This window comes from Capsicum annuum, chromosome 2 (genome assembly GCF_002878395.1).
Source record: "Capsicum annuum cultivar UCD-10X-F1 chromosome 2, UCD10Xv1.1, whole genome shotgun sequence".
Lineage (NCBI taxonomy): Eukaryota > Viridiplantae > Streptophyta > Magnoliopsida > Solanales > Solanaceae > Capsicum > Capsicum annuum.
The window spans coordinates 148,098,591-148,117,427 of NC_061112.1; the positions used below are offsets into that span (position 1 = coordinate 148,098,591).

The 18,837-nt window shown below is 38.6% G+C and overlaps 1 protein-coding gene across 1 annotated transcript; it reads right to left on the reverse strand.

The window, feature by feature from the left end:
- Positions 1-102: 102 nt before the first annotated feature.
- LOC107860387 (protein furry homolog-like) lies at positions 103-18,499 on the reverse strand. Its single transcript, XM_016705725.2, has 18 exons — positions 18,359-18,499; positions 17,986-18,144; positions 17,085-17,203; positions 15,785-15,830; positions 15,012-15,084; positions 14,868-14,925; positions 14,007-14,102; positions 13,542-13,659; positions 13,206-13,472; positions 9,906-10,007; positions 9,446-9,803; positions 9,240-9,353; positions 7,898-8,526; positions 7,603-7,799; positions 6,928-7,150; positions 5,826-5,945; positions 3,769-4,542; positions 103-3,319 (listed from the first exon to the last, which is right to left on the reverse strand). Exons 2-18 carry the CDS (start codon positions 18,079-18,081, stop codon positions 254-256), a joined length of 6,456 nt encoding a protein of 2,151 aa, XP_016561211.1. The 5' UTR covers positions 18,082-18,144; positions 18,359-18,499; the 3' UTR covers positions 103-253.
- Positions 18,500-18,837: the final 338 nt, after the last annotated feature.

Genomic DNA, 18,837 nt, shown 5'->3' on the forward strand with positions numbered 1-18,837 from the left:
ATATCCATGGATGGTTTTCATTATCTTATATATTTTCCATCAAGCAAACAAATCTCATCTTTGGAGGAAATTCTAGTGAAGCATGAATTATTATTTGATTGATTAGACGCTGAAACAAGACTAGCTTTAATGCATTCAGAATAAAGGAGCCTAAATAACTTTACAAAATGCAATAGGGACTGCACCTATTTACAAAACCCTGCTCGTGGATATTCAAACATTGTGCTACCAAACTAATGTGCAAAATAGACTTCTATGAATTTCCAGTACTAGTTACAAAAGGAACCAGTCTTCTATAATCTCTCCTTCGTCCAAGTGCACAACTATCAAGTACTCTCCCTAGCATCAACCTCGTGTTTTGCAGTGCTAATTCTTTAGCTGACAAACCAGATTCAGATGCACTAGGTTGGGCTACTGGTGTTGAACCAGCTCCAAGTCCGAGCATTGCAAACTGCAATGGCCCACTTCGAGCCTTAAATGAGGTCTGAGGTGCAAGAATCTTCTCTTCAGCGGCAGCAAGTCCATTCTCAAATTGTCCCAGCTCATGCGGATGTGATCCGGGTAAGCTACAGCTCTGCAGAAGGGCTTCCAATACACTGAGTGCCTCCCAACACAAAGTGCTCTCTACCAACTGAGATACAATTGCATACATATGTGGACTTTGAGCAGCATCCATCGGAGTATGCTGAAGCAATGCCTTCAGCATAAGAAGTATGACACGCTGATATTCAACTGGCCCCTTCTCAAGAAGACGGAGGAGGTGCCCAAATGCTAGAGCTGAGTGCTTAGGGAACCATTCATGGCATAGTAATGGTGAAACACAAGCTAGAAGGTGTTCTATACTTTTGATCTCACCGTGGGAGTAAGCCATGAACACAGTAGCCAATTCATCTATTGATTTTGCTCGACACCAGACGGCGATATTGGTTGCAACAGAGCAAGCCTTTTGATTCTCGAGATGGAGTGGTGAAGCAGGACCGACCACCGCATCCTGGTTAAGCTGTAAGCAGAGCCAGGGAAGTAAGCCTGTTATGTGCATTAGTAGGCGTGTTTCTGCATCACCAAAGATTGAATCGCATGAGGGCACAGTGATCCTCGATAGAACTTCAATGGAAGCACCATGACTGACTGTTGACATAAGGCCTTTAAGAACCAGTGGCTGCACTCCTTCAAACACTGGAACCTTTGCAGTGGAGGGTAATGGCTCACTAGCATTCCGTGATTCCATACGTTGGAAATCAGAACTATCACCAACATTTGAATCAAGCTCATCTCTGGGCATGCTTGAAAGAAGCACATTCTCAGTTGTTCTATCTCGGAATGATAAGCGATCAATTACACGACAAACGAGTTCCAGCACCTGACTATACACATGAACGAAGTCTGTATGCATCATGGCAACGCAACCCCAGAAAAGCTGTGGATATAATATCACCTTTTCTGGCTCCATATTCTCCACCATCACCTGTAATGTCAACAAGATCTCCATAACAAAACCTAGAACAGCCGGTACTGGGTTACTCAAGCATCTGTGAAGGCACCGTAGCAAGGATACACAAGCATCATTAGTTACATGAGGCCGCAGTGCACGATATATCTGGTGTGAGCGGCAGGCCAGGTGTATTGATGTGCATTCCATAGCCCATTTAAGTGCCTCTGCTCCCCAAGTTTCCCGTAGATCTCCTTGGAAAAAGATAGCATCCACCATGCTCTGCACTAAAGCAGATAAGAGTGCTGCACTTGGCAGTTCTGTTCTGACAACTGTAGTGTCCTCGTTCTCCCACATCATGCTACCTCGCTTAGATTGAACATACTTTATCAAGCTCACTACTTGCTGCTTGTTCTCTCCATCACTATTTTCAACATCATACAATTCCAAGTGGCGCCCAGCAAGGGAATACAACAGATTAACAAGAAGGTGCTGACAATGCTCCAAGACAATATCCTCTGAACTATCCATGGAGACGAAAGTGACATGAAAGAGCAAAGGTAAATGCTCCCGGAAATCTTCATCATTCTCATAGGCAATTTCAGCAAGTAAAATCAAGGCTATGTCTGCATGAGTGAGTAGGTGCTGCTGATGACCTTGCAATGCTGATTGAAGTTCTTTTGCATTAACAGCATGTGTTCCAGCCGCCAAGTGCAATCCTTCCTCCCCGGAATTTGGAGTATCAATGTGATAATCTCCACTGTCTCTCGAGACATGGCGACTTCGCAGGCTTCCTGTTGAACTCCGTACTCCCATTAATGGTCCTGACATGTTCACCAGTGATGGAAGAAGTTGGCCAGACCGACCAGCAGTTAAAGGAACAATATTCAACTCGGGAGGCATAGGACTCAAGGGGCCCGAGGCACTTCGGCCCCCAACTGCTGCTGTTCTCCAGCTCAAGCTCCCACTTGTGTTTCTTAGAGGACCATCAAGAGACCCACGAACTAATAAAGGCGACATGTGAGGTTGGTTGTCTACAATTGATGAAACTTGAGCAACAGACGGCCCCTGAGAGAATTCCAGTACGAAGTTTCCATTACCATCTCTGTTTGCACTAGGCCTCAGAGGCTCTATGTTATCCTCGAGCATACGCTGAGCTAGTTGATAAACCAGGTGATCAATAGTACGTTGGGGGCAGATACGAGCCAAGTATAAACCAACCCTTTTAGCAACAGAGAAATATGTAGCAAACGCACCACTTATTTCTGCAGATGCATTTGAATCACAATCCTCAATCCCTTTTGCAATCAAAAAATCCAAAACTGGACTTATGTTCCTGGGTTTGCTAGCAATTGTGCTCCAAAGCTTTTCAATTTCATCAGGAAACTGATCACCATGTCTCCAAGTCACATAATAGAGACTTTTCAATAATCTCTCACTCCAGCCAGAGTCCTTGAGTTTCCAGAAATTGAGATTCTCAATCCATGGAGCCATGCAGGTGAGGACTTGATGCTGTGCAATTATATCAACAGCATCAAGCTGCCTCTGCATAATTTCTTCACAAAGCAATTGGCTCAGTTCAGGATGATCTTTAGCAAGTTTACAAGAAAGTTTATATTGGAACTGTTGATATGAATCTGGAAGGTTCCCAACTACAGCAGCTCTGTAGCTTCCAGACCCCTCCATCCCATCATCAGCCCATTCACGCACAGAAAGTGTTTCAAGCATTTGGAGGGCATCATCACGAATCTGTCGGGAAGGATCCACCACCTTGTAGAGGATCAGACTTAAGAGTCTCTGTATTTCACATTTTGGAATCTCTTGACGCATATAGACTTCAGCTAGCACACTGAAGTAGCCATCTGCAATTGCAGCATCGGAGTAGTAGCACTGTACCAAATAAAGACTTTAAGTATTTCAAAAGTATAAACACATATGCTAAACATCTTCCTAGGGCAAGAGAAGTGATACAATTCGCTCCATGTAAAGAAAATCAAAATAGAGGATCCGAATTTCAGACATATTATTGATACTAAATAGAAAAACAACAAAATGATACAAGAATGCCACCGCTGCACCAACTAAACACAGAAGGCGCAACAGAGGCAACTCACTTTCCAATTAAAAAAGCGTAAAATATCAAATACTTACTAAATGGTTTACCTCCTGAAACCAATGGGGAATCGCACACCCTCACCCACAATATTGACAAGTCACATAAAATTCATTTTTGAGAAGGTTTAATATGATCAACGAATATGGTTTAATAAAAAATGAATGTACAATAAACGAATGAATTGCACCATGAACTTCCTATAAGCAGTAGGAAAAAGAAGCACCTGATCAATGCAAGCAGGAAACAGGTCCAAGTTTGTTATAAGAAGATTTCTTAAAGCTAATTTTGCTAGAGATATTCGAAGATGACCTCCTCTGTGCCTATCACGACCAGTTGTTCCTCTGCCACCTTCACCAGTGTACTTTGAATAAGATGGAGTTCTTGGATCAGCAGGTGAATAACCAAAGGGTGCCCTTGGTGCAGGCTCGATGAAAAGACTATTTATCCAAGATATTACACGGCCACTCATCTTTCTTGCATTGTCATCAAAGCAGGGTCCATACAACAGTGAAGCCATTGCATTCATGGAAGCCCATTGGATGGCTTCTACCTGTTCATTCAGTTCTTTATCAAATGTGAGTTTGTCTATAGAATCTTTTGATCGAGAGTGCTGAGTAGACTTGTATCGTTCTACTTCACGTCGATAATCATTAACACCATCTTGGCTCCATGTATTGCCAGCGTCATCGCTCCAGAAGAGCAGAAGATCAAAAAGTCGCTTCCTAGTTCTAATGTCAAACTTCTCTGATTTTGAATCAACAAATTCAGGGGCCAGAGATCTCAGTACAGAAGCAAGTGCATAGCGGAGGGGTTGCATCTCCTGGAAACTCTCAGCAGACGCTGTTAATATCTGTCTGGTTGTTTCTTCTATGAACTTCAAATAATGTAGGCGGAAAACAGGCTTCCTACTAAGCATTCCAGGCCAGATGTTTTCAGAAACTGTACGGTATATATTTGCAATGTGGACACGAAGTTCTTCCTTGCGGGACCTTTGGCTCTGCATGGAACGGTTGAAATTCTACTAAAAAGATCTAAAGCACAGAATTTATACTGATAATAACACAGATAATCAACAGTTTAAAAACTTTGGCAAGGGGGGTCTCAAAGGACTTTAGTTGCAGTTTCAGCAAATTTCAAACCTGTCATTATTCTTTAGCATAAATTAGGAAATCTCCTACGCATGTAATAGATGTGTCTGCAGTATATTTTTCAACACCTAAATTTGCCATCTAATTTCATTCATTCTTGACATCAATTGTAGAAGATTGTTAAAAGGTTTGTTAACAGAGTAAGAGGCTAGTATATAAGAACATCATCAGCAACATATGCCCTACTATTAGGATCTGGTTTCTTGCAAGGCTTATTTTAAGCACAGCACTGTTACTCAGCATTTACGAACCTAATAATCGTGCATGAGCTCATAACCTGAAAAGGCAAAGAGCTTATGATGATTCAAATAACAGTTCCGTTTTCTGGCCCAAAAATACTAGGGGAAGGAAAAAACTCCAGTTTTGGAATATTTCCATAGCCTAAGTTGCTCCATATCTATATTTTTGCTTGCTTTATTGCAAATTGTTCTTGATTCCTATTGAACACACATTTTTGACATTTCTTAATGACATTACCTTTCAATCATATGCGTTAAACAAAATGATTAAAGGTATCAAATGGGAAAAAAGCAGACCTAAAATCACATGGAAGAATGTTGTCCCAAAGACCTACAACCTCCCAGAATCTATGCAGATTAGCAAGAAATAAGACAACTCATGCAGGCGACACACACTAATTGGGATTGTGCTTAGTCTTGAGGTGTGCTCACAATATTACAATATGCCCAATGTTACTGGGAGCCGTTTTGTCTGTTCAGATATATGGATGCCAGTAGGAACATGTCGAGAACCTTAGTACTTTTTTATAAATTAGAGAACCTCTAGTGCCAGAGAACACCATGAATAAAACGGGTCTAAATAGAGCGAAATGAATATTTCGAGCCCAACTAGCTTAGGATTGAGGTGCAGTTATACCTATTTTTGTTTTCTTTTTCAGGTATGTTTTTGTTCCTTAGCTTCATCTCCTTTCTAACTACTTCAAGTTTGTCTACTAACGCTTAGTGCCAGAGCAGTTTCTTATTGAAGTATTAGAACCATAAGGAGTTATGTCCTAATACCAGCACATATGCACATTAAAAAAAGCAAGATCACTCTTTTACTGACATTACATACAAAGCAAGTGAACACAAAAGTAGAACTACAATGACAAGAAATTGTTTGAACAAAGTACCTTCCATTTTGGTTTTCCTTCTGCCTCCAGAGAGACCTCGTCAATGAAAGATGCAAGCTCACTAAACATGACTTCGCATATTTCAAGATGGGAGTGGCCCAGAGCCATTGTAGCTGCATGCTAAAACAAGCAGAAAAAAGGAAGTAACTCAACATGACGCCAACTCAATGAAGAGTTTTATTTCACTGCTTTTACTCTTTCGAACCATGCAAATACTAATTTTTGGAAGACAAAAAAAGAACTTATCCATAACATAATTTGTTGGATGCTTATATTTACTATAAAAAGTTTTGGAGGATAAAAAATCCAACAATATTTACCTCAAGAAGTAGCGACAAAACTGCACTTAATGTGCGCATGAGGATTTAGCAGCGTGATTGTCAAATTTTAAGCAAACCCAAGATATAGCATTATTAGATAGTCGATCCAACGGAAATTCTTCCAGTGATTACACAATTAAATCTTGGTTTTAACAATCTTTGAAGTTCCAGAAGATAAGGTATTTGTTCGTAACGCAAGTCACTAGTGACTAACTTATCAGAAAATAATTTAGATAGTGGCTTAACAGCTTCTAAAACCATATATCGAGTTGGAGCTTGGATGCTAAAATATCCCCAGTGAAAAATAAAGGTAAGAGACAAATAACCCCAAGTTAATCACACTAATGTAACAACAACACCACCATACCCCATATATTCCCTCAAAGTGGGGTCTAGGGAGGGTAAAGTGTAAGCAGTCCATACCACTACCTCAGAGGTGAGGTAGAGGTGAGGTAGAGAGGCTATTTCCGGAAGACCCCTGGCTCAAACACAAAAACATTCTAGAGAAGGACATAATATAAGAACAAGAAACAATAGGTAGAAACAAACAAGAAATAACAACAATAATAAGCCTACCACAAATTAGTAGTACACTCAACCTATCTGAAACAACAAACATCAGCAAAACACCAACACCAAGACACTATTTAATCACACTAACATCATGTTCATATTTCCACCATTACAAAATCTCCTACTGTTATCATGGGACTGTTTGCATACTTATTGTTACACCGACCTATAAATGTGGTGACAATGATAACATAGTAGTAGCTACTCACTATATTTGCTTCAGAACCAGACTTTAGGGACGGGAAGATGAGGTGGAAAAGTTCTTTTATTGCTGCCGAACCACCACCTTCTCTACTATCAGATGGACATGAGCATGCGAACATAGCATACATCAACCATTGATCTAACTTGTTGTCAGTGTCCTGTGACTGATGAGCCTTTCCTCCCAACTCAGCAGGCGTTATATGAGCAAGCCGCTGAATAACTTCCAATCTGCATATATCATCAATAATATATGAGACGTAAACTTTCTGCACAGAATTACTCAAGTTTGAACTTTAAAATAAGGAACTGCTTGAATGATTAAGGAATGGAACTTCAAATATTCAATCACTTTAATAAATATTCTTATAGTAGGCATGCTTCATGGAAGAACTTTGAAATCCATCAAACAACAAGCAATTGTATATTATTCCTAGGAGGAAAAACTACTAGCGAGTAATGGTAAGCAAAGAATTACATTAAATAAATTTAAGTTTTCAACATTAAGCTATTTGCAAATTTGTAGGTGCACTACCATTACACAAATAATTCCACAACAGGGTTGTTTTGGCTTCCCCCACGTCTACCAAAAGGTACACATAAAAGATAGGTGACACACTAAGGCAGGAAGCTTTGGACATTTTCACGAGTTTCAGATGTCTATATTTCTACAACTTGCTTACTTTGCTTCCTGAACAGAACTTGGACACAACTCCGCTGCATGCTTGACAAGCTCGCTCAGACAGCGGGCCCATCTGTTCTTATCAGGGCTCTCAAAGAGTATAGACTGGAGAGTAACATCAGGGGGTACAGGTTCAGACTCTCGCCTCAGATCAAATGGACGACCCGAATCCCAGTAACAACTCTGAACAATATCATCCTGCAGAAGCAGAGATCCTTACTAGATATGCGCTTGAATTTCCTAAAAAAGTAAGAGAATGTCAGGATGCATTAAAAGGGAAAGGGAATGCTACCCACCCCATGCTCTTCTAAAACATCAATTATGAATATGGGTTCAGCTTCATCTTTCAAAACACGATCTGATCGCTCATGCAATGAGAGTTCCCTAGTATCATTTCTTAAAGCACGAACACAGCGCAGTAACTCCAGTGCTGTGTGCCGGATCTGACTATCCACTGAACTAAGGAATATAAGACCAACTGCATCTATCTCAGAAGCACGAAATTCAATTGTTTCTTGAGAGTGATGGAAAGAAGACTTCTTGAATCCCTCCGTTCTCTGCACACGCTTTGCATCAGAAACATCATACTCCACCTTATCATCAGCTATACAAGCTCTCCAAAAACGCATGAGCTCCAGAAGGCGTCCCAGCGAAGTCTGAATGAGAAGAGGGAACTCATCTGGAAGGCGTAGAATGAAGTTTGACATCCCTCTCATAACTGAAAAGCGACGATGTGGAAGGTACCTCACGATCCGATTGAGTACTTGCACCGCTTCCTCACGCACACCAGGATCGATACTGATGCCATGTTGAGGTATTATCTCAGTAATTTTATCACTTCGGCCAACTTCTTCAATCAGATACGGTATGCACTTCAGAACTGAGCGGAACAGATATCCCTGAGATTTCTCTTTTGTTACAGCATCTGGCACAACAAAAGAAAATTGTGTATAAAAGCACTACTTCACACAACCTAGAGGGGCAGTTCAATTTCAATCTAACAAACCGAAAGATAAATTTTTTAGGGGATGAATGGAATATAAATGTGGCTAGTTTATTAGGTATCACAACTCAAAAATGTGGAAGATGAATCAAGATTTAGTGTTATGATTTTACAGAGTAAACCATAAATATAACACAGAGCAGGTATAAAGGCAAGAAGCAATTAGCAGAGACAAGTGACCCGTGAATGAATGACTTTAAAGCTGTGAATTTAGACATGAATGACCAAAGTTTAATATGCCAATCTTGCAGCATCAAATGAAAAAAGAAGATTGAACATCCACACATACTCACCGAATCAGATTAATGCAATTAGATGCAACACACACACAGTCATTCATACTTCAAGTGGCATACTTTCAATATACGAATCAAATAAAAAGGTATATACATCCATGATGGGGCATCTCTCGATGTGTGCCAGTTAATAGAAGCTGACCAACAAATAACGCATTTTCAACAGGAAAACAATTGAGAAAAGCATCTTGAGGAGGTAACAGTTATAAACAAAATAAAGTACAAAATTCTTGAATTAAATTCCAGATGTCAGCCAACCCTATCCCTATCAAAAGATATGCAATTTAAGTCCCCTCAATCTTCAAGAGTATAACTGCTATTTGTAATGTACATAATTACCTATAGTGGTCCTTGAAGAAGTAAGAAGAGCCTGGCTATATGTCCTATGACAAGATCTCAAAATTGACTCAATTGCGGCCTTCACTTTTGGGATGAAATGGCCAATACCACGAACTGCAGTATATGCAATAACAAATGTCATGAGTTCAGAACATCAAGGCTAAATGAATAACAAATGCCCATGAGACCGAGTATACTATCATTACCATGGAGAATTTCCAAGCCCACATGCTGACTGGTAGGAGACATGACAATGGCAAGCAAAGCACGAAGACCAATAACTTTCGCTTCACTTGGACTATCTTGCTTCAATAACTCCAATATCATATGGTTCATTGCAAATTCAATGTTATGTTCAGCAATAGTCACACAGAATTCGACTAGTTTATCATGTTGTACATCTTGTGTAAGCATGCCTTTTCTGAGAACTGTAAGGAGCTGCGATGTCACACTGTCAAGGTAATCCCACACGCAATCTCGAGACTGGGAATCACCGTGAACGCTCAAGTAGAATCTCAGTACACGATGTAAGCAGTCTAAGGCCATGAATCGATGGTTCTTGTCCTATGAAAAGGATTGATATTATATGTGTGCTGAAAAATCTTCAAAAGGGAGCCACAACAAGGTTATACTTTTTTGCCAATGAACATTTTAATTACAGCTTACCTTCAGATGCTTATACAGTTGCTCCATGTGAGGACCAAAATTACTGAGAAAAACATGTGGATCACCAAGACACAGAAGAAGCGTCACTAAAGGATAGCCAACCTAGAGTTGCAGAACAAATACAGATTAGAGAAATTACCAACAAACTAAGAACATAGAAATAAGTTATTACAGACAGTTTCAAAAAACAACAATACGTTTGGGGGTGGGGGGGGGGGGGGGGGGGGGCTGTAATTGCAATATTAGCATTTAACAGAGGACTCTCAACAGTATGTTCTGCTTCACATACTAAATCCACATGAAGCTCAAGACAAGACAAGCTGAGTGGTCAGTATCCATTGAAACTTTTTCCTGGCTAGTATATAAACATAGTAAGCACGATGCTCCGTCCTCTAGATGGAAACTTATACAGTGCCCTGAGCTGAATGAAGGAAACCAAGTGTAGCAAATTCCTGCTATTCCCTGGATTCCAATTATTTCTTGCTGAAATACCACAGCAACACAATAGAAGATCTAATACATGTATCCTATAGGGACCTTAATTGACATTCTACGCAAAAACAATATAAAATATCTGCTAATAGTAAAGGAAAAAGACAACAACATCAATGACAAGTCCAACCCTAAAACCAAAATGTAAGAATGCCTGCATGCTCTACGGAGAAAAGAATGATAAAGAAGCTAACTTGGACAACAAGCAGGAAGGGGAAACCACCTCGCTTTAGGACAAACTTGAGGTACTTCTTGACATTAAACAACGATTATGAAAGATTCCTCCTTTAATATTACTACTAAATAGATAATTTCAACTATCCTTATGATAAAATAAAGATGATATTGATAAGGCTCCAGGTCCCGATGGATTTAATTTGATTTTTTCCAAAGATGCTGGAACACAGTAAAGGATGATGTTTGGAGAACAGTGGATTCCACTAGAAAGGCTCTTTTGTTAAAAGTTTAAATGCCATGTTTATTGCTTTGATTCCAAAAAAGAAGGGGGCAGTTGAGGTGAAAGATTTCAGGCCTATCAGCTTACTCGGGAGTGTGTACAAAATTATTGCTAAGATATTGTCCGAAAGGCTCAAATTGGTGATTGATAAGTTAGTGTCGGAACATCAGAATGTATTTATTAAAGGAAGGCAAATAGCAGATGCAGCTTTGGTTGCCAATGTAAGTATTGAGCAATTAATGAAGTCAAAGAGGAAAGGAGTTGCTTGCAAACTTGATCTTGAAAAGGCCTACGACCATGTCAACTGGTCATGTCTTTTAAATATTTTGAAACAGATGAATTTTGGTGATAAATGGCTTGAATGGATCAAGTACTACATTTCTAATGTAAAATTCTCTACATTGATAAACGGGAGTCCACATGGTTTGTTTAACTCTCAAAGAGGTTTGAGGTAAGGGGATCCCCTGTCCCCCTATTTGTTTACTCTGATGATGGAAGTTTTCAGTGTAATGATGAAGCGAGATGAAAAATTGGGTTGGATAAAAGGCATGAGCTTTGGAAGAAATTGTGTTGACAAGGTTACGATATCACACATTCTTTATGCCGATGATACTTTTCTTTTCTTTGAAGCAGATAAGGTACAAATACTTTATCTTAGAGGGATTTTGCTGATTTTTGAAGCAGTCACAGGTTTGAAAGTTAAACTGGCAAAGAGTAGTATTTTCAGTATTAATGCAGATGACTGCATAGAGGAACTAGCCGACATTCTGGGATGTAAGGTGGAAAAATTCCCCACAGTTTATTTGGGACTTCCACTAGGAGCGAAAAGGAATGATCAAAGTATTTGGCAAGGTGTCTTGGATAGATGTGTTAGTAAACTTACTCCATGGAAGAAACAATATTTATCTTTTAGGGGCAGATTCACTCTTGTTAACAGTGTATTGATGGTATGCCTACTTATATAATGTCCCTTTCCTCAATGCCCGTGAATGTGGAGAAAAGAATTAACTCTTTGAGAAGTCAATTTTTATGGGAAGGTAATGTAGATAAGAAAAAATTTCATTTGGTGCAATGGGAAGTGATTCTTAAAGATAAGAAGGAAGGTGGCTTGGGAGTGAGAAATCTGAAGCTACATAATAAAAGTTTGCTTCTCAAATGGTTATGGAGGTACAACTTGGAATGTGAGGAAATTTGGAAAAAGCTTATAAATGTTGTTTATGGGAGGAAGGATAGATGGAGTACTATTAATGGGGGAATATGGAAGAACATAAGCAGACTTTGGGAAGACTTTAGTCAATTCACCAAACAGGAGGTGGGACATGGAGAAAAAAAGAGGTGGGACATGGAGAAAAAAACTAAGTTTTGGACAGATTTGTGGGTTGGTGATGCATGTTTAAAGGATAAGTTTCCTACTTTGTTCAACTGTTCTTCTAAAAAGGATGGGAGTATTGCTGAATTCCATTCTAACACTGGTTGGCAGCCAAGGTTTCGGAGAAATTTGAATGACTGGGAGATAGAAGATTTTTGTCAGTTGCTTCAACAATTGGGATCGGTGCATGTTGATCAGAATAAGGTGGATTCTCTAATTTGGTGGGCAAGTAATGACAAGAAATTTACAGTTAAAAATTGTTATAGTGTGTTGATAAAACAGTCAGGTCACTGGGATAATTCTTGGCCTTGGAAGATGATATGGAAGACAAAAGCTCAAGTTAAAGTAGCATGTTTTGGATGGGTTACAACTTGGGAAGCATGCTTAACTCAAAATAACTTGCAAAATAGAGGTTTTAACCTATGTAACAGATGTTTCCTGTGTCAAGAAGACCAAGAAACTGTGGAGCACCTTTTTCTCCATTGTAAAATTTCTAGAGAATGTTGGGAGTTATTCCTAAATCTTCGTGGTATTAATCTTAGTGGTATTAATTGGGTGATGCCTCAAAAAGTGAAAGATTTGGTGGAAGGATGGCAAGAACAGGCGATACCAAAAGAGATTAAACAGATATGGAGAACTATTCCGTTGTGCATCTTATGGACAATTTGGTTAGAGAGGAACAAAGCTTGCTTTGAGGGGCAGCGAACACACATTTCTAGAATTAAGGATAGATGCTTACATAATTTGTATTTTTGGAGTAAAGGCAGCCTAATAGAGAGTTTGAACCATTATATGGATTTAGTGGATATGCTAGAAAAAAGATTATAGGAGGCTGTTTTTTTTCTTGTTTTTTTTTTTATGTTTCTGTTCCTTTCTCTGTACCATCTTGGTACCTTTCAATAAAATATCTACCTTATCAAAAAAAAAAAAAAAAAGATGATATTCACTAGTGTAAGGTCTATAAAAGGATTTTTATGCTTACAGAGATATGTTTGCTCTGTTTATCCATCCAATGCATGAGCTGTATCCTTATTCGTGCCACAGCTTCATACCATAGAGTTAGTGCAGGATCTACACTTGAAGGAGGCCATTGACCCTTTCCACCATCTGCAAGTGGCGCTAGGATGTTGGATAGCATATTGCATAAGGCATGATGAAGTTCACTTTTTCGTTTGTGAGGAGCACGATTCAGAGGGTTAGCTTTAGCCACAAACGAAGCTGAAGCATTCAGTCCACCCTCTGTCTTCACCTGGAAATAACGTATCATTATGATGCTTCTATGCATATCTATTCAGAAAGGGAAAAAATTGACACATACCCCTAGCTTCAGATAGCGCATCCCATTTATAATACTAAGTGCTTCACTGCGAGCAACATTAGTATCTATACGCCGGGTATTGAGTTCCATGAAAAAGCGTTCTGTCACTGAGCTAAATCTGTTGACAGACAATGGGAAAACATTAATACTCATATAAACTAACCATGAGACTGAAAGTCACATCCTCATTGATTAACATTGTTTGTTGCAAAGGTTGAAAATTCTATAATGTATACAGGCTAAGATTTATCACACTTGTATGAAAGTAATAACAAGTTATTTTCATGTGAAACACGCATCAGGGTAAAGCACAGAGTTGATTTCAATTTTTCCTGTTACTTTCCACTTTTTATTCTCTCCGTCCAAATTAAGCTGTAAAACTCGGTATGAGTAACTATTAACCGATCAAGATCAAGTGATTGAGTCTGAAGATTGGACTATGAAAATTGGGTTTCCTTCATTTACCTGATCCGAGATAGAGCGCCAAGGAGTTGAGCAACTAAGTCCAGAAGAAGCCCCCGCAAATCAACCAACGAAGGATACTCAACCTGGCTAACAACTCTGCAACAGATAAAATTGGTTCAGCATATTGACTTCAAGTTTATAATTTCTTCATAATGCTAGAATTTGAGTCAAGATTACTACATCAAGGTCAATTAAACAATCTTTTTTTTGTTGAGATTAGATAATCTCTCTTGGTTGTCTAAATAGCCATAGAAACAAATAAATATTTAAACAAAACAAAAGCAATTTTTTGTATGTGCACGATAAAAGCAATCATGTCAGAGTGATAAATATCAGTACATCCAATATGGAAAGGTTTAAATTACAAATCTGTCCTACTATCATATTGTAATCCTATAGAAGTCCATCTAAGACCAAAACATTTTTTACAGATGGGAAAGGTAATAAATACAATAGAACTATTGCGCTTTGCCATTTATATCCTCTCAAGAAACAAGGCAATTATTTTGTTGATGGATGGTAAATACCAATACAGAAGAAGTTTGTAAATCATGTTGCATGGGTGTTGTACAAGAACAAAGTCTTGAAAAAAAAATAGTCCTTTGAATATGTTATGGCAGACGAGACTAAAAAAATTAAAATAAATAAATAAATGAAATGAAATAAAACCCAGGAGGAGGAATGAAAAGCATACTGAAGTTACATCTATGGCTCTGGCAAATAAGGATAAATCGCAACAGGATAAATGAACTAAAAGGTGGACCAGAGCAGTTGCAAATAACTTATACTATTACTCTGATGAAAAAAAGAAAAAGAAACTGATTAGTACCATAAGTTCTGAAGTAGCTTCATATAACCTACCTGTCTGCATTTATAAGCCAATCGAATACAAAATTCTCAAGCCCCATCCAAAGCTTCTCTGCAGTTCAAGGAGGCACATTAAACTCAACTAGCAGCGGATTAGCTTCCTAGAGAAATGTAGACCTGTTGAATCTGTGAATCTACCTGTGAGCCCTTCTTGTGGACAACATTCCACAAAGCGAATACATGCGGAACAAAAGATGCACTCCACTGCAAGCTGAACCATGGAAGAACCAACTTTTTTGATAAGGATAACTTCCTCAGGGGCTTAAATAAAGAGACTTAAGTTGTTAAACCAAATGGAACTTAATCAGGTACTTCAAAAACGCAAAACATCCATGTCAAGTACCAATGATATCATACCAGTCTGGTATCATTAGGCACAAAGTGAATAGTGGTCAACATATGCATCAGCAATGTCTTCATGCTTATTACTCTACCAGTTTAGGTAATAATGGCTACTTCTTTTAATACTTCAGTTAGAACAGCTTGGGTTTAATTTCTTATACACAAAAACAATCTCTTCCTTCTGGTTTCTTCCAACTTCCTGCAGCCAACTGCATGAGGTTCTCTCTTTTATATATGTATATATATAAGGCCAACTCATGAGGTTCTATACTAGGACAGTTAAGTTTCTCTAAAGGTGAGAGGATGAGCAAAGCTCTTTCACCTGGAAATAGTGTGAGCTGCATAACTCAGACCAGATGTATGATTTAAAAGGAGTAACTCCCATAGTTCCATTCTTTTGCTTTTCCATAGATAATGTGATAAGTCATTTTCAATAAATTTGTTCAACAACCAGAAAATGGACGTGCAAAAAAACAATCTGATAGCAACTTCCATGCTAAAGATGTGGGGAGTCGTCACGGACTTCCTTCATGAAAAGGAGTCACAGAAGAGTTGGTAGCTTAACAAACCTTTCTCTGAAATGTTGATGCATCATTTGCACCTTTAGGAGATTCGCTGCAACAAACCATAGTACATCAGAATCAGAGATTGAAAGATTCTCTACTGTAGTATACACATTTATGCAGCGTAATCGAATCAAATTAATAAAGCTTCAATTTTATCAAAAATAAAATAGATTGATGGTATGGCGATTTTCATTAGCAGCCATTGAACTGATGTAATAACCTACTTTAGAATATATTAAAAAAAATTCTGTTTCTGATAAGTAGTACGTTTTTATGACAACGTACTAATACAAGAAATAATATAAGACAGGAAAACTGTGTGCAATGGCAAATTTCATCAGAACCCAGATTCTCAGAAATAAGTACACTACACACGATTAAGTGCAAAGTCTGTACACAAAAATAACAACAACAACAACGTACCCAGTGTATTCCCACCTAGTCGGGTCTGGGGAGGGTAAAATGTACGCAGTCCATACCACTACCTCTAAAGAAGTAGAGAGGCTGTTTCCGATAGACCCCCAGCTCAAGACAAAAGGATAGTAAATACAGTTGTAATAAAACGCAAGACAAGGTGAAATAACAGAAAATACGGCACCCACAAAGCAGTGTTATAAACCACCAAACCACAAGTCCCCCCCTCCCCCTCTCCCAACCCTACTAGCTAGAGACTCCACCCCAGTGTACAAAAATATGTAATGGACCATGCGGACTCATGTTAACCAGAAAACTACACTCCTAATGAATCATCCATAGAAAGATATCAATTGGGGGTAGGATGAGTTTACAGTAGGTGATGAACTGAAGACACGATTAAATTTGATGATATTTTGGTAATCCCCTCTCATATAGTAAACTAATGGTTGAAAAACTAGTTAGGAATAGAAGATCACATCAAATTTTAAAATGTTAACAGTTAAACGAATTTGAATAGCTGACAGTTGTGAAAGTAGTATAAAATAGTATTGTGATTGGAACTGGAATGGTGGCAAACATTTTGTAATATCCCAAAATAAGAGGAAATATTTATATTAGGACGTAAGGAGCAATTAACAAGCTAGTGAATAATTTACCATGGTTTATCAAGTATGTGAACACGTAAGGGGAACAACTGAACAATTAACAATATTACAATATATTTACCAAAAGCATCTGCTAGCACAACTATGCGAAGGGCAAAATTTATTTTACCAAAATGAACTTGCATGAATTGGCAGCACTTGATGAAAAATGCACTTTAATTTGACACACAAATGGAAACCATGTGCCGTGATTAGGACAAACTGTAACTGAAAATGTTCACCTTTCTCTCCATCTTAGAAGGGCCTCCAGAAGAGGAACAGGTGTGTGACGTGCAACCATGGCCAATGAATCCAGTACTTGCTCGTAGGCTGGATCAGATGGCCGAAGGTACTGTCCATCCTGTACTTCCCCAAATGTGAAATTTCAGACAAAGTTTGAGAATTCAAGTCAAAAGACAATTAATCACAAAGACCTATCATAAAATTTTAAAAAGTAAATAATAATTAAAAAAGAAACTTAAGCATAAAAAGTAACTTGTTTTTGCATCAGAATTCAGCAAAAGAATGCATAATTCAGAAGCAAACTAATGAACGTAAAACACATAAGCAACGAATACAGCCCACTCCACGGCTCCACCTCATCTTAAGTAGACTACGCTTGTCATTTTCCCTTTGTGCGGCAAGACGACAAACTAAAGCAAACCAAACTTTTCCTTTCCAGACTTGAGTGCTGGAGGCAGCATATCGGGGTCTTCCTCAGAACAAATTTTAAGGCCCTTACGATAATCGCTCTGGGGAGTTCATCTTTTATCTAAACCAGAGTAGAATGGAAGAACAGGATCTAAAATCCATCTTGATCTCTCTCTTACTAGTGTTATTATAGGAACTACGCTGCCAACTAGTATGACGAGCATTTAGCAAATATCTTTCTTGACAAGAAGTTAAGAATCACAGTACATATCACAGACATACAAACAATCCCACAAAGTGGCATTCTTTTTTCTATTTTTTTTTTAATTGGGGGTAGGAGAAATGGAAAATGTGGGGAGGGGGAATTACTGGGATCGAACCCTCACTAACAAAATGCAAGTTCAGGTAGCCAACCAACTAAATGAGCTATTAAGATTTCCCCACAAAATGGGATGAATACATGAAAAAGGGAAAATTTAGGTTAAAGAGTACCTGAGCTTGAGCAGTTTCAATGCGACGCCTGGCAAGTGGAAGAAACCTCTGAAGCAACGCGTCAACAATCAGCTTTGCAGCACTCCCCGCCTTCATTTCTCTCAAATTTACACCACTTTAATGCAACTGCAAACTTCAGATTTCATATCCACTTTGTACCTGAGCAGGATCCCAAACCCAATTCAAGTGGAAGCAAAAATATAATTTGGAAATTTCAATCAATCGACTACACCTTGATCCCACAGCTAATTTCAGTCAACTACGTAAATTCAACATTTCGAATGCAAGAATATAAATTAGGGTTCATCCAGATAGTGCTATTATCAAGTTGATTTTAGCAAGTGCTGAGAATCTAAAAGAGAAATAGAGGTACCAGAATCATAGTTCTTCTTCGTCTTCCAAATTAGTCATTGAGAATTTTTTTTTCCGGTTCTTAGTTCTGCTGCATCGCGTTTCCGGTCTGTTGCTGATAAACCGGCTCAAATGCTTTTCAGTTTTCAGGGCCGGTTCATTACTGCAATATTCTTGCTCTGCTGGTTGGGTTTTAGCTGTAGACCGGTATTAATCCCCACTCAGACCAATGCTCTCTTCGTTGTCGTCAATGTCGTCACCTCTTTCTCTTTTCATCTTTTCTAATTAAACAATTTGCCAACTTTTCAAGTGGTACAAGTTTTAAGGATTTGTTTGGCAGGAGTCAGGCATCAGATATAGCTGTTTCAGCTCATTAAGTGTATTTTTTTATTTTAAAGAGCCTATTAATATATTTGAAAACATCTGCATGGATCAATGAATAATATTCAGATTTTTTTAAAATATAATCTTTAACTCTCTCACGGATCGTTTGATAGAGTG